We start from the raw sequence: 14,551 nt of genomic DNA, 5'->3' as shown, positions 1-14,551 counted from the left end.
AAAATTTACTGGAAACACAGGTCATAAATCTCTGACATTGAAAACAAGACATCTTTACTTCCTGGCCAAGGCTGCCGGGCGGCAGGTGTCAGAAAGAAACCAGTAAGAGAGAAGCGCTGGGATGAGATGAGGACACTGACCTCCGCTGCCAGCTCCGCTATTCAGTACGATCCCTTGGAGCACCCCTTCCCACGTGCCATCTAACCACTGATGGTAAACGAAGTAAAACCTCAACTTAAATAAATTAAAAAAAAAAAAATGAATGTTCCTAGTAGAAGGCATCTGGAGAAAAAACCACCTGCAGGCACTCATGTGTAAGTTCTGGATGAATGATACAGCTATGCTAGGGAGTCAGTGAGGGCAACACCATATCCCAACACACCCCGACGAAGGGGGTCAAGCTAAAACCGTACGATAATACTAGAGAAAAACACAGTGACTTTGGAAATTCATTTATTCACAGATGATCTGTGCAGTCACACTGATGAACCAATCTGAGTGGTACACACGGCCCTTACTGTGTAGCAGCATTAACGCACAGGGTTCAGAATGAGACTTTTCAAACAGAAAGAATCAAAATAAGAGTAAGGAATGAAGGGAAGAGAAAGAGGTGACATGGAGGGAGAGGGCTGTGAACAGAGGAGGTGAGGGTGAGGCTGGAGCTCGCCAGCAGAGCATGTGGCGGGGCGGATGGGTCGGGGAAGCCATGCCGGGAGCCCCCTCCGTCCACTGGTCTGTGGCAAGGAAGGAGCTTCCGCAGCTGCCCCTGCCCCAGGGAACTCTGCATCCTCCTGACAATATTGTCACTGTTTCCACTGCTGTCACCCTGAGGAGTAAATATAAAAGAGTTATGATGCCATAACTCCATCAGTGGCCTGGAAAGGCTGGAGGGAGGGTAAGGTAAGGAACGGTAACCTAACAAATACAAAAGAGTTCCAGCTTCAGAAGAAAGAGGACAGACCAAAGTAAAAGATAAAAACTTTAAGTTATTTTGCTAAAGATAAAATTCTGAGTAGTGAAGGAACTGAAAGCAGGATCGCGAAGAAATCCCTATACACCCATGTTCGTAGACCACTATATTCACAACAACCAAGAGGTCAAGGAACCCAAGTGTCCAGTGGTGGCTGAATGGATAAACAAAACGTGGTGTACAGGTACAAGGGAATATTATTCAGCCTTTTTTACAGGAAGGTAATTTTGACCAATGCTACAACATGGATGAACCCTGAGGATGTTTTGCTAAGTGCCAATAGGCCAGTCACAAAAAGACAAATACTGTATGATCCCACTTATATGAGGAATCTAAAGTAGACAAATTCACAGAAAGAAAGTAGAAGGGTGGTTGCCAGGGACCTGGGGGAGAGGGAAATGGAGAGTTGTTTACAGGTATAGTTTCAGATTTGCAAGAAGTTCTGGAGATGTTTCAGAACAATGTGAGTACACTTAACAATGCTGAACCGTACACTAACAAATGGTTAAACCTTCTGGGTAGTGATTAAAAGTTAAGGTACAGGGGCACCTGGGTGGCCCAATTGGTTGAGCATCTGCCTTCGGCTCAGTCGTGATCCCAGAGTCCTGGGATGGAGCCCTGCATCCAGCTCCTTGCTCAGCAGGGAGTCTGCTTCTCCCTCTCCCTCTGCCCTTCCTCTCAGCTCATGTGCTTTCTTGCCCGTGTGCTCTAGCTCTCTCTCACTCTCAAATAAATAAAATCTTAAAAAAAAAAAAAAGTTAAAGTACAGGGGCACCTGGGTAGCTCAGTGGGTTAAGCACCCGACTTCTGATTTCGGCTCAGGTCATGATCTCAGGGTCGTGAGACTGGGCTCCATGCTCAGCGCACAGCCTGCTCGAGCTTCTCTCTCTCCCTCTCCCTCTGCCCTCTCCCTGCTCTTTCTCTCTTTAAAATAAATAAATCTTCAAAAAAAAAAAAGGTTAAGGTATAAAGCGAAGTAAAAATCAAACCTTCTAAAAACTGTAGACATTTGATTTAGGTGGAGAGAGTAACAAAACCACATCTTTAATTCTCTTTTAAAGTATTAATATGAAACTTTAATGGCTGGAGCAAAATCAGTAGGTGTATAAGAAATAACGTGAATCTCAGCTCCAATGGGCTTGAGACGTACATTTCCAGAGAAGAACTTCAGCAAGAAAGGTAGACCCTGTGAAAGATGAACAAGCCAAGGGTTACACAACCACCCGGTGCCCACAACTCCCTTGGACGACAGACAGTTTGAGGACTGTGAACAACCATTAGAGACCATGGTTCGTGTGGGGAACCTCCCAGGAAAGTCACCATTCAAATTTCTACATCCCTCTTCAGTAATTCAAATGAGGATACTTTCCCTCTGCACCTTGTGAGGATGTTCAACTTCTAGCGCTTCCCAAGATCCACCTCAGGAGAAGTCAATTTGCCCACAGGAGGCGTAGTTTCCAAAGCTGTCTACTGTGAACCTCTGAGAGATGTGAATTGAATTAAGCTTCAGGGTACCAAAGGAGAAGTTCTCAAACAGCTGAAAAGAAAGAATACAAACCCAGAATGAATATCCAAAGATGAAAAGAGCAAACGTCAGATTCTCTTGTAAAAACACTACAACAATCCCAACAAACCTCTCATGCTTTTCCTTTTCAGTATTTATTCTGAAAAACGATCCCGGAGAGAAGGAATGGGAGTGGGAGTGAGAAGAGAACAGAAGCTCTTCTCTCTGTGAATTTTAAAGCCTCCTCTGATAAAAGACACTAAGGAAAGAGGGCTGAAAATTCAGTTCCAAAATTTATCTACTAAGCACACATGACCTAGAACTTCTAACAAACATCTGGGGCCACACTCTGACTCACAGCACCTAACAAAGCTGCTTGATAACTTTCAGTTCCTGACTCTATAGGACTGTCATTTTCTTACAGCCAGGATAAAATATGAGACAGTGCATTCCTCTACCTAGTCAACAACATTTAGTAGAAGCACCCACTAAAATAAATAGAAGATAAGGCTCCTAACCCACCAGTGATTCTGCCAACCCCGTGAGGAATACAGAACACTTAGGCATACCAAACAGCCTTCTACTGGATGATATCACACGTGCAAATGATATTTATCAAAAATCTTTTATTCAACTTGGATTGAAGCCAGCATCCCAAAGTAAACGCTCTTTACCACAATTCTTTACTATAAAACCTTTCAAGTGTGTCAGAGGGAGGGATGAGCTATACTCTGAGAGGGACCTGCCCCTGTGATTAGCACATTTATAAGGCAGAATCCAAAATGACATCAGAACTCATCTCAGATGGGCGCCTGGGTGGCTCAGTCGGTTAGGCGTCTGCCTTTGGCTTGGGTCATGGTCCCAGGGTCCTGGGATGGAGTCCTGCAGGGAGCCTGCATCTCCCTCTCCCTCTGCCTGCCGCTCCCCCTGCTTGTGCTCTCTATCAAATACATAAATAAAATCTTAAAAAAAAAAAAAACCTCATCTCAGAAAACTGCTTAGATAACGGTGTCAAAGTGTAAAGGGCTTACCTTCTTCTGTTAGGATGCAAAAGTTGCCTTTTCTTAAAATGTCAGTAAAATCTCAAGAAAGCCAGCCTTTCCAAACACATACCCAACAAATGCTTGGGTAGAACCTAGGGTGGGCCCCTTGCACGTAAGCAAGTGACTGTCTCTTCACTTATTTTTATACAACCTCCATAGCCATGGACTTCAGCCACTGTCGCCTTTCCTCTTCCTGCAATTAGCGGCCTAGCAAAATGCCTGGGGTTCATTAAGGCTAACTTCATAAAGCCCCGTAAATATTGATTCTTCCACATGACATCAACTTGACCCCAAAGATCTATTTAGAGGTTGTATGCTGCATTGTCTTGTCTTTCAGAAAGGTGATCAGCTCTTGCCTGCATTGATTTACACAATTAACTTCTCTTCCTGGCTTTGGCAGCCTGTTCAAACCATATCCACCCTTTTGTGTAAAGAAATACAGCCTGAAACTGTTATGCGCTAATCCCTTTGCTGAACCTTAATTCAAAGTGAAAGCCACGTCAACAAGACTGGCAGATTTATAGCTTTGCAAACCGAAGCCTTGTAGGTACAAAAAAAGATATTACCGAAGGGGCAATAAAAGACAAGACCAAACAAAACTGAAAGGGAACTCATAATACTTTCAACAAGTGACTTTTTCAGGATTAGCAGCCTAGGGGTCCTCCACCTTCCATCCCCTGTGCCTACGTTTCCCAGCAATATAGCCACAGCTAGGAGCTGGCAAGCGATCTGCCTGACTGCTCTTTGCCTTATGTGGATAACCTCTGGCTAGCGCGATTTGCCAGGGAGCTCCTCATGCTTCAGGTTTCAAGTAAACAGTAAATATGGTGATAAGGGCAGCCTGGGGAAGAGTACTGAAGTCAGTCTACACTCACACCAAGCACACGGGAGCTGCGTGACTATGCTTACGTGATACTGCCCTGTACGCACAGTCTGTGCAAGATCAGAGTGGCCAAGATCCGGGAGGATGAACAAGTCAAAGTCCCTTCCTTGTAAACTGGAAGGCACTGCTGAAAATTAAGTGTTTCCTATGATGTTTTTGACATCTCTCTGCTCTCCTTAAGCCTGGACTTATTTTACCCTTTTGAGTTGCCACCCCTTCTTTCGTACCTTTGATAATGCCACAAACGGATTTCTGACCCAGAAGTCCCTAGTGCAGGGCTGATCTTCCTTTAGCCCTTATCTCCATGCTCTTATTCTCTCTGTATGTTGATGAGGATTTCGGAACAATTTTTCACCATTCTCGTATTATTTAGGCCTTGTTGTGTATCTTTAGTCTTAAGCCTTTCTTTCAGTTCTATCAATTATTTCTAGTGACTCATTAAAATACAAGCTCTAGGGGCACCTGGGCGGCTCAGTCCTTAAGTGTCTGCCTCCGGCTCAGATCATGATCCCAGAGTCCTGGGATCGAGCCCCGCGTTGGGCTCCTGCTCGGCGGGAAGCCTGCTTCTTCCTCTCCCACTCCCCCTGCTTGTGTTCCCTCTCTTCGCTGTGTCTCTCTGCCAAATAAATAAATAAAATCTTTAAAAATAAATAAATAAATAAATAAATAAATAAATAAATAAATAAATAAATAAAATATAAGCTCTATAGAGGAAGGATCTTTTATGTTACTCACAGCGGAATACTACCATATGCTGGAACCGTACCTAGTAGACTGTATATGATCAATAAATATTTGCTGGAGAGAATGACAAGAAAAACTAATGTTATACATGTCTGCATGCCTTATCTGAAAAGAGAAAGCTTTGATATGGCCTTGTTCAGACTGGATTTAAAGGTCTTACTTACAGGTCACCACCTAGAAACCCTTGAACAGGACTCACCAAAATTATATTACCTCTAATCATATCTCAACTGTAACCAGTTGTCAAGAAAGAATTTGTAGTTAGTAATGGAAATTTCACACATTCCTTTAAATTTCTGTGTTTCTTATTTGTCAAAGCCTAGACCCCTTTCTTAGCTCAAATTCCTGATCCGGAATGTCACTGAGCACCTGATGTGATGCACTTGCACGTGAAGGCATACAATGTGGTTCTGTCTCTCAAGTGCTTACCAGCTAGTCAGGGAGATAGGGTATGAACCAGAAGACAGGCATGTCGGTGACATGGGTGTGTTCACCTTGTGAAAAGTTACTGATTTACTTTGTGATCTGTGCACCTCTGGATTACGTTCTACTTCAATGAGAAAGTTTACCTAAAACAACATAGGTGGCAAAGGTGAAACGTGAGAGGGGAGGTCCAGACAACCCATACATGCAGCGAGGTAAGAAAACAATGGGCGGCCATTGGGATGGAGGAGATGGAAGCAGAGCTGGGCAGCGTGAAGGCGGAAATGCGCACAGTGGGCCAGGCCAAGCCCGTCAGGTTAGGTGTTTAGAGGGTCCCGGAAGAGTCATAGTGAGAAAGACTAAGTAAGGCTAGAAGACATAAGGACAGTGAATCATATGAAGGGACCCTGAGGGTCGGGTTCAGAAGGCAGACTCCATTCTAGATCGTAGGGAACCACTGAAGGTTTCTGAGCAGGTTGGTGGCCCGACATGAAAACCCTGTTTTGGGGAAACTCATCTGGGCGTGGTATACCGTGGTGCCTGGAGGAGGGAACGAGAGAAAGTAAGGGAAACCAGGGCAGCAGTTCAGTCAGATATTGAGTGTCTTTTTGACTAAAATAGTAGTTGCAGGCCTGGAAAGATTGGAGCAGATGTGAACTACTCTGAATGAAAACCAGAAAAGACTCCGTGACTTTCTGGGTACGGGGGAACCAGGAAAAGGAAATGAGAAAATCATGGGTGACAGGGTAAATATGAGGGTACCGCTGACAGTAACAGAACATTTCTGAGAGGGAGCTACTTTATGGGGAAAAACAAAAGTTTCAGGTCTGTTTACACACTCATGGACATTTCTTTGGCTCTATGTGTCCCAAGCCCCCCTCCAACCTAGGGTTTTCCTGTTTTGCTCCGAGTATATGTATTCACATGATGGAAGAGTATCACCATAAAAAGGCTTACGAATGCCCATTTTTTTTATTGAGTAGTTCTTTATATATTAGGAAATGAACCCTTTGTGTACGTTATGAATTGCAAATATAGCCCCTGGCCCGTTTGTAATTTGACTTTGCTTACCGTGGTTTTTACCAAGTCAATTTAAATTTTTGTGAACCCAAATGTATTGTAACAGATTTTTTTTTTAAGATTTTATTTATTTGAGAGAGCGAGAATGAGAGAGAGAGAGAGAGCACATGAGAGGGGGGAGGGTCAGAGGGAGAAGCAGACTCCCTGCTGAGCAGGGAGCCCGATGCGGGACTCGATCCCGTGACTCCAGGATCATGACCTGAGCCGAAGGCAGTCGCTTAACCAACTGAGCCACCCAGGCACCCATGTAACAGATTTTTAACACAGCTCCTAATGCCAATAGTATTAAATGTATATTAAAAGAGCAGAGTGAGCGATTACATACATAAGTATTGACAACAACACTAATAAAATAAAGATTGTTACTGGCCCCCTTACTGGACAAGCATGTGTGCCAGGCATTATGCTGTGGGCTCCACGTACCTGACTGCATCCTCAAAACCCCAAAAAGCAGATACTAATTCTTAATTCCCATTTTATAGCTGAACCTTAAGTTTAAAAGGCTTAAGTGACTTGCCCATGGGTACACAGCAAATAAAGGGTGTGACATTGAGATTCATAAAGCTGGAAAAGAAAAGAAAGCGCAGATTTAAACCCGGGCAGCCTACCTGGAGTCTGGGCTCGTGAACGCCAGCACCCCTAGCCTCTTCCCGTGGGCGGTGCCCCTTCCAATATCCCTGCTTAAGCCACAGGGAGGACGCTCTGCCCAGCAACAACCTGAGACTGAAATGAACACATTCTTCCACTGGTCACTTCTATTTACCCTGCCAACTTTTATCTGGAACCTGGTATAAGAATTGGATGGCTCTAGTTCAGCTGGAAGAATTTTACTTGAATCCTGGATGCAAATGAGCATGAGAGGCTCTATTTAACTGGGTACCTGAAAGGCGAAAGAGGAAAAAGCTTAAACTATAAAAAGAAAAAAGAAACTTGGTTGCTCTCTCTAGCCTAAAGTAGCTCATGAAGAGCAAAGCGGTCTATTGTTTGGGAAATAAAAGACCTAACAGGAAAAATTTAAATTAAAAAAGAATCACGTCAAGGTATTTAAAATCATGCTGAGTTTATTCTCCTGTTGTTTTATAACAACTCTCTTGGGAATTTTGGAACCTAAACCATTTTCTTTCTGAAAACATTTCTCTCTCTCTCTCTCTCTCTCTCTCTCACACACACACACACACACACACACACACACACACACACACACACACACAGCCCTGTTGTGCTGGAAGCCAGCATTTTTTAAGAAGCCTGCTGTAAAGAAACCTAACAATGAACAGCTACACAAAACTACAAATATTTGATAAGGAAATAAAATTAGGATTTAAAACTTCAAATATTTGGGATACTACCTGCAAGCAATAAGTACCGATTTGGATGATTTAAAAAGAAAATTTTAAATCTAAGTATAAATATGATGTTTGAAAGGGGCACCTGGGTGGCTCAGTCAGTTAAGTGTCTGCCTTTGGTTCAAGTCATGATCTCAGGGTCCTGGGATCCAGCTCCGTGTCGGGCTCCCTGCTAGCCGGAAGCCTGCTTCTCCCTCTCCTCCCTGCTCGTGCTCTCTCTCGCTCTCTCAAATAAATAAAATCTTTTTTTTAAAAAAAGTATAAGTATGACGTTTGAAAACTGTTGTGCACACAGCTGCTGTTCTTTATTGAATACTCACAGTATCTTTAGAAAATGGAATAAACTTTCCCTTTCACCAAGTAAAGAGAGAAATCTGGACCATCAGGATGAAAGGTTTTGGTCTGTTAAAAATAAAAATAAAAAACAGGCCCCAAATGGAGTCACCTGTGCTAAGCCCCACAACAGCAAACCAAGACTTAATATCTAACCTAACTGGAGTTTCAGCCTCTCCCAGGAAAGTGACCTCTCCCCAGTCAATCGGGAATTCCCTGGTCAGCACTGGTGAGCTCATCTGCCTGACAGACCCCTGCCCTCCCCTAAAGGAAGGTGACCTTGCCTGAAACAAACCACTTCTTGCTGGAAATTTCCTTTTTCCATCCCCATTCTTCCTACAGAAGCCTTTCATTTGGGACAGCTCCTTGGAGCTCCTTTCCATCTGCTAAGGTGGGATGCTGCCGGATTCACGAATCATTAAATACAGTCAATCAGATCTTCAAATTTACTCAGTTGAATTTTGTGTTTTTAACAGGTCAAAACCAAGGCTTCCCTGACAGAGAAGTACAAGATAAAATCCAACCATCCTGTTGTCCGCTGTTCACAAGATCTGTGAAGCCTATCATTTCTTATTTTGTTCATGTTTGTTTCCTAGGGAGAACACAGAGGGAATTATTGATTTCTAGCAATGTCGTGGTGTACATTGAAAGAGAACAAATAGTGAGATTTAAGAGCTAACTGTGGTCATTTTTCCTTGCATTCATTTCAGACCTTCTACTTCTTCCTCCCAGGCCCTGTGACACAACCACCAAAGACCAGAAATAACTTCAGGTGTAACTAGGCTGCAAAGATGAGACAAAAATCTCAGACACAGGTGGGGAGAGGACGGAGAGGAGCCTTCTCGTATCTGTGACCTCAAGCCACAAAACTGAATGAACGGTCAATCCTCAACAGTATAATGACAAACCTGTTGGGAATCTCTGCGCAAGAGGCTTCCCAAATGAGGCTTGTTCTCTTTCTTCTTTCTTAGACAACATAGTGGCCCCTCTCTCCAAAGATCTCTCCTTTACAGAAATCTAATTCTTTTACTGGGAGGCCTCAGTGAATGATGGGCTATCCAACACAACTTTACCAGGAGGAAATTCATTTCAAACTCCAAAATAAAGATCCCAAGTATCTAAGTCCTGTGAAATATATAATCATTCCTGGTATATTTGAGTTAAACTAACCTGCAGAACATAAAGCAGTACAACTGAAAATAAGTACTGGTGTTCAATTAATGCAAGTATTTGGAAGGATGTACTGGGTCCCAATTCTCCAGAGGAAGGGATGCTTCCTATCGTTTTCATGTATGGCACTCAGACTTTTGAGACCCAAAGAGGAAGAAACAGGAATATCAAGTGCATGATACTTTGAGGTTTTCCCAGTGTTTTCCTTCTATAATCTGTTTTACCAAATTCTATTTCTTACAATTATCCACCAGGTTACAGATAAAAGTAACAGTAAATAACACTATTTTATACTTAATAACAATGCTTACCCACCTACCTCCCTATGGATTAAGGATGAATAGAAGAGAGTCTGACAAGCACTCAGAGCTCTGTAGGAAGGCATTCCCAGCGTGAAGCCTTGCTGTGGTTAAATAACACCTTTCCTCTAAGGACCTAAAAGTATCTCACAAAGCTCATTAACCCTTCAAAAAGTTGCTGTGATGTCCACCAGAGCTGAACTTTATTATTTAAAAGAAAAGAACCAGACAGGCTAGGACCACTAACATTGTGATACAAATTCAAGAGATCCCAGGCCCAGGCCCAGAACATAGGCCTGGAGAAGGCCACATCTACAAGGCAGTGTGTTACGTGCATCACAATTTGAATAACAAATCTGTGCCAAAGAACACCAAGAGGGGCAGTTCCATTCTTGGGCCATGTGTATGCAATGAGTCCACAAAGAAACGGTTCACTTGGTTCTGTGGCCAAGAATGAGAAACAAATAATGTGAAAAGCTATCATCACAGCCCTTGAGAGATCGTAACCGAAAAGCAACAAAACAAATAATGGTGTATTTCAGAAGCGTTCTTCATGAAATTGGCCTCCACGCACAAGATGAAGACTTTAGGCTGTAGACAGAAAGTAATGGACACCAGACTAAAACTGTAATAGGTTTTAACAATATCAGAGCTCTACATATGTCACAGTACTAATCTCACTTAGAATCAGGACCACAAATAAGGGTTTTTTTCCACAAATAAGTTTTGTCTCAAAGTTTTGTTAAAATTCCCCTAATCTAAAAAAATGATTCTGAATTTCTGCCAAGGTACCATGTAGTTCAAATTCTCAAGCCTTTCTATACCTTGCATGTTTCTTCTGGCTACATGTAACATCACTTCTGAAGAGAGTAAATGTGGAAGATATGAAGACAAGGAAAATGGAGATCCAACACATCCAGGGGTCAAAAAAAGCCTCCCATCTGCTTTTAAGATATTCATGAAGACTGTACTCATATGGATTCTTTCTAAAGATCACAAAAGAACACAACTGAGTCTATTCATATGAAGCCATGTTCCTGTACATATAGACAAAATACATACAACTTCGTCTGAAAACCAGAGACAGAAACTTCTTTTCCGTTGAGAGAGAGGTCAAAATGGTTCTTAGCGTGAACTAGACTTTCATGCTTTCCTGTCAATGACCACAGAGCCACTCTTTCCCCCCATTTCTCCATCTTTAAACAGGGACAAGGCTTTATAAGGATATGCTGCGCTGCAGCCAGATAAATTATAAGATGGAATTCTGAGCTCTGGTTATGATCGTCACTTATGGCCTATAACCATTAACCCATCATTAGAGGAACCAAAAAGCAGAGTTTCCTTTAAAGATAAAAAGGAAAAGGTTTAGTAGGAACTCTGACAGCTTCGAGCCTCTGCAATCGTCATCTGGTCTCACAGGGCTGTAGTATTTTTAAAGACTGGCATAGGAACATTGCCTTCAGAATAAAGACAGACTGGAATAAGGATACCTACTTCAGAATAAAAGACAATGTGGCTGGCAGGTACTTACTATCCTTGGATCGCCTCCAAATACAGCCCTAACTTTGCCCAAGATGCCACTTTTAATCTGAAACCTCAAGTTGCAGTGATCAAGTGGCGAGAGAGCCAATAATAATAGCTAATAATAGCCAATAAAAAGAGGACATAATGTACTTCCAGAAAGGCCTGCGGCACCGTGCATCCAAGGAGCAAGGTGAAGGCCTGACTGTGGGAGGAGTAGCCCCTGACGTCATCGGTTGCCTGCATCAGGAAAGCAGCAAGAAGGCTGGAAATCAGTGGACCAGCTGCAGTTCTTCAGCCCACCGGCATATCCCTCTTGCTTCGTGCGTCTCCATTAAAGGAATGCCAAAAGCCTGCCTGTCCCTGGGGCACAAGTCCCATCCCCAGTGCCTGAAATGGCACCGGGACACTATGAGGCTCCTTTCACGGAACGGGGACATGAACATGGAAGTCCTTCATTCATTCTGCTCTCCCAAACCACCTGCTTGTCTTAGCTGCAGTGAGCAGGAGGAATGCTAACAGCACGACCTAAGGAGACGCCAGGCAGAAGCCAAACGAACAAAGCCAGGGAATAAAGGCTTCAAAACTTCCCTCAAATAATCACTCAGGGTTGCACTTTTGAATGTTTGGCCTGAGCTCACTGCTGACATAAGGATTATCAAGTTTAGTTTAAGACTCTGCTGGTAAGGCCAAATGACCTATTAGAGAGTGAATTAAAACAGCTATATACAAACAGGATGCCAGGCAGTTCTGCTGAGCACCTCAATACTCAAAATGCCAAGGGACTTCCCCTCCCTGCAGAGCTGTTTAATTTTAAAAAGCAGCAAAAAAAAAAATGTGGGGTGGAGGCAGGAGGAAGGAAGAGGGAAGAGGCCATGCTGATGGGGCTGCTGAGCCTAGACCTGACCTTGGCACACAACAGCACGTTCTGCCCTGTTCCACAGCAGCAGGAAGAATTTGCGTCAGAGATGGGCAGCTGGGAGTTGGGTTTGCTACAAAATCCGTTCCAGTGAAAGCCTCGCCTCGGGGCATGGACACTGCTGCCTCAGCAGGGCAAAACTGCCCCTGGTGGCTCCGGGCTAGCGCAGACCCTTCAATGCCCCCAGTAGGTGTCTTCAGAATGAATCTAGGTAAGGTTTCTGCAGATAAATCCTTTCCCTCAAGAAGGCCTCCTCATGCTCATTCAAATAGGTCACCACTCTTTTATTTTCAGTCTGGTCATCTTCCCTCAGGTATTATTCAAATTGTCCCTCACACACATGCAACAGAAGATGTTTGATCTTGTATTATGTATCAAGCAGGAAGTACAAGTCAGCAGAAAGAAACCCCGGAAACGGAGCACTGGGGACAGGAGCAGAGACGGTTTCTTCTTGGCCTGGTGGTCTCTAGGCACGTGGCTTGAGGGAGGCTGGGCATAAAGGGGCTGAGTACTGTGCCAAGCAACAAATTCAGAAAGAGAACAAAGTGAGAGAGGAGAAAACAAGGCCATCAGGCCCGGCCCAGCTCCATTCCAACTTTTCCAACATGAGAACAGCATCCAGAAGTTAAAGAGCAAAGCAGATCAACATCAGACCATGGCAAGAGTATCCATACATACAGATAACAACTGTCCAAATAACAGGTGGGGTGGTGACGGCTCCCTGGAAGATGGGAGAGGGGGCCACATGTGATCGTGGATTCTCAATAAAGTCATCTTATTACAGAGAGAGCTAGGAGGTACTGCGTCCTCTGTCAGAACCCCAGGGAACCTCCCCCAGTAGCACCGCTGCAGCATTCCATATGAAGACCCGTACCCGGTTGTCTATAATTCAGTTCAGAGGGCCTCCTTCCCCTCTGCACGGGGCTTATGTCAAATAAGCAAAAGGCCTTGGAAGAGGGATATGATTATCATCCCCCTGCCACACCTGAGGAATTACAGGAACAAGACCCCTACAATTTAAGAAAGTGGTATCAACGTTCTAACCTACAAGTGAGAAAGTAAACTTTGAATTGGTGTTCTGGTTGACTTAAATCCTGTGTTTTCACTTTTAATTTGTAATAATAATGTTTGCATTTGAGCACGAATTGTAGAATTGTTTCATCACTGGGATAGAGGAAAAAGGACATTGTTTCTTAATTAGTCATCAACTGAGTAAGTCTCCTGGCATAGTGGACTTCACTCTTGTTTCTTTGATCTCTTCGCACCAATGTCCTCTAATAACACTCAGACATTGTTGGCACCAAGCCACCCAATCGAACATGGTTCCACTTGGTCTGGTCTCTCAACAACAGGCTGCTTTAAAGAAGACAGTGTCCTGTTACCATCTCTGGGTACAGATTTATAGTCAGCTACTGGTTTGTCTACACTGTAGTTAAAAACACACAATGGAGTATATATACACAATGGACTATTATTTAGTCTTAAAAAGAAACAAAATCCTGATACATGCTACAACACTGATGAACCTTGAAAACATGTAGCTGAGATAAGGCAGAAACAAAAGGACAAAATATTACACGATTCCACAGTATTGGTCAAATTCATAGAGCCAGAAAGCAGATCAGTGGGTGCCAGGGGCTGAGGGGAGAAGAGAATGAGTAGTCACTGTTTAATGCATGCAGGGTTTCAATTTGGGATGATAAAAAAGTTCTGGAAATAGACGCTGGTGATGGTTGCACAACAATGTGAATGCACTTAATGCCCCTGAATTACACACTTAAAATTGGTTAAAATGGGAAATCTTACGTATATTTTACTACAATTTAAAAAAAATACAATGGACCCCAAATGAACCATAACCCAACACACTTCATTTGTGAACTGTACCCCAAATGATATGACTGGATCCCTAGAAATGACTACCTAAGAGGGATGAATATTTCCCACAAGAGTAACAGGCACTCTGTTCAGAGTTCACAGGAATATAATCAGAGGGACCAAAGACAATGGAGTATTTATTCTCCCTCCCCCAAATACGCCAAGAGTCTAGCCTAGTGTTTTATATGCAGTAGATCTTCAAGGAAATATTTATTTTCTATTGTCACTGTCTTTGCCAAACCGTGGCCTCTATCTTGTCACTATGCAGGTTAGACCCTTCCTAAGCCATCATCCCCTGCCTCAGCTGAGACAACACATACACGTATTCCAGAACCACTACAAAGATGAATAACCAATAAACATAAATTCAAAAGAGAGTGAAGGGAGAAAAAAAATAACATCGTGTACAAACAGACAGCAACAGGCTAGAGAAGGAGC

At 43.3% G+C, this 14,551-nt stretch overlaps 1 protein-coding gene across 5 annotated transcripts in view; it reads right to left on the bottom strand.

The window, feature by feature from the left end:
• Nucleotides 1-2,009: 2,009 nt before the first annotated feature.
• ASCC1 (activating signal cointegrator 1 complex subunit 1) overlaps nt 2,010-14,551 on the bottom strand; it is a 105,188-nt gene continuing 92,646 nt past the window's right edge. For all 5 annotated transcript variants that reach the window (XM_028109590.2, XM_028109592.2, XM_028109591.2 and 2 more), the window contains exons 10-11: nt 2,349-2,507; nt 2,010-2,156 (exon numbers count right to left, since the gene is read on the bottom strand). In XM_028109590.2, coding sequence (XP_027965391.1) covers nt 2,391-2,507 — 117 coding nt within the window. In that variant the 3' untranslated portion in view covers nt 2,010-2,156; nt 2,349-2,390. The remainder of the gene's footprint in view (nt 2,157-2,348; nt 2,508-14,551) is intronic.

The sequence above is a fragment of the Eumetopias jubatus genome, unplaced genomic scaffold, assembly GCF_037043125.1.
Source record: "Eumetopias jubatus isolate StellerSeaLion01/CBP00866 unplaced genomic scaffold, mEumJub1_p1.0 scaffold_17, whole genome shotgun sequence".
Taxonomy (NCBI): domain Eukaryota; kingdom Metazoa; phylum Chordata; class Mammalia; order Carnivora; family Otariidae; genus Eumetopias; species Eumetopias jubatus.
This window is presented reverse-complemented; position numbering and strand designations above follow the sequence as displayed.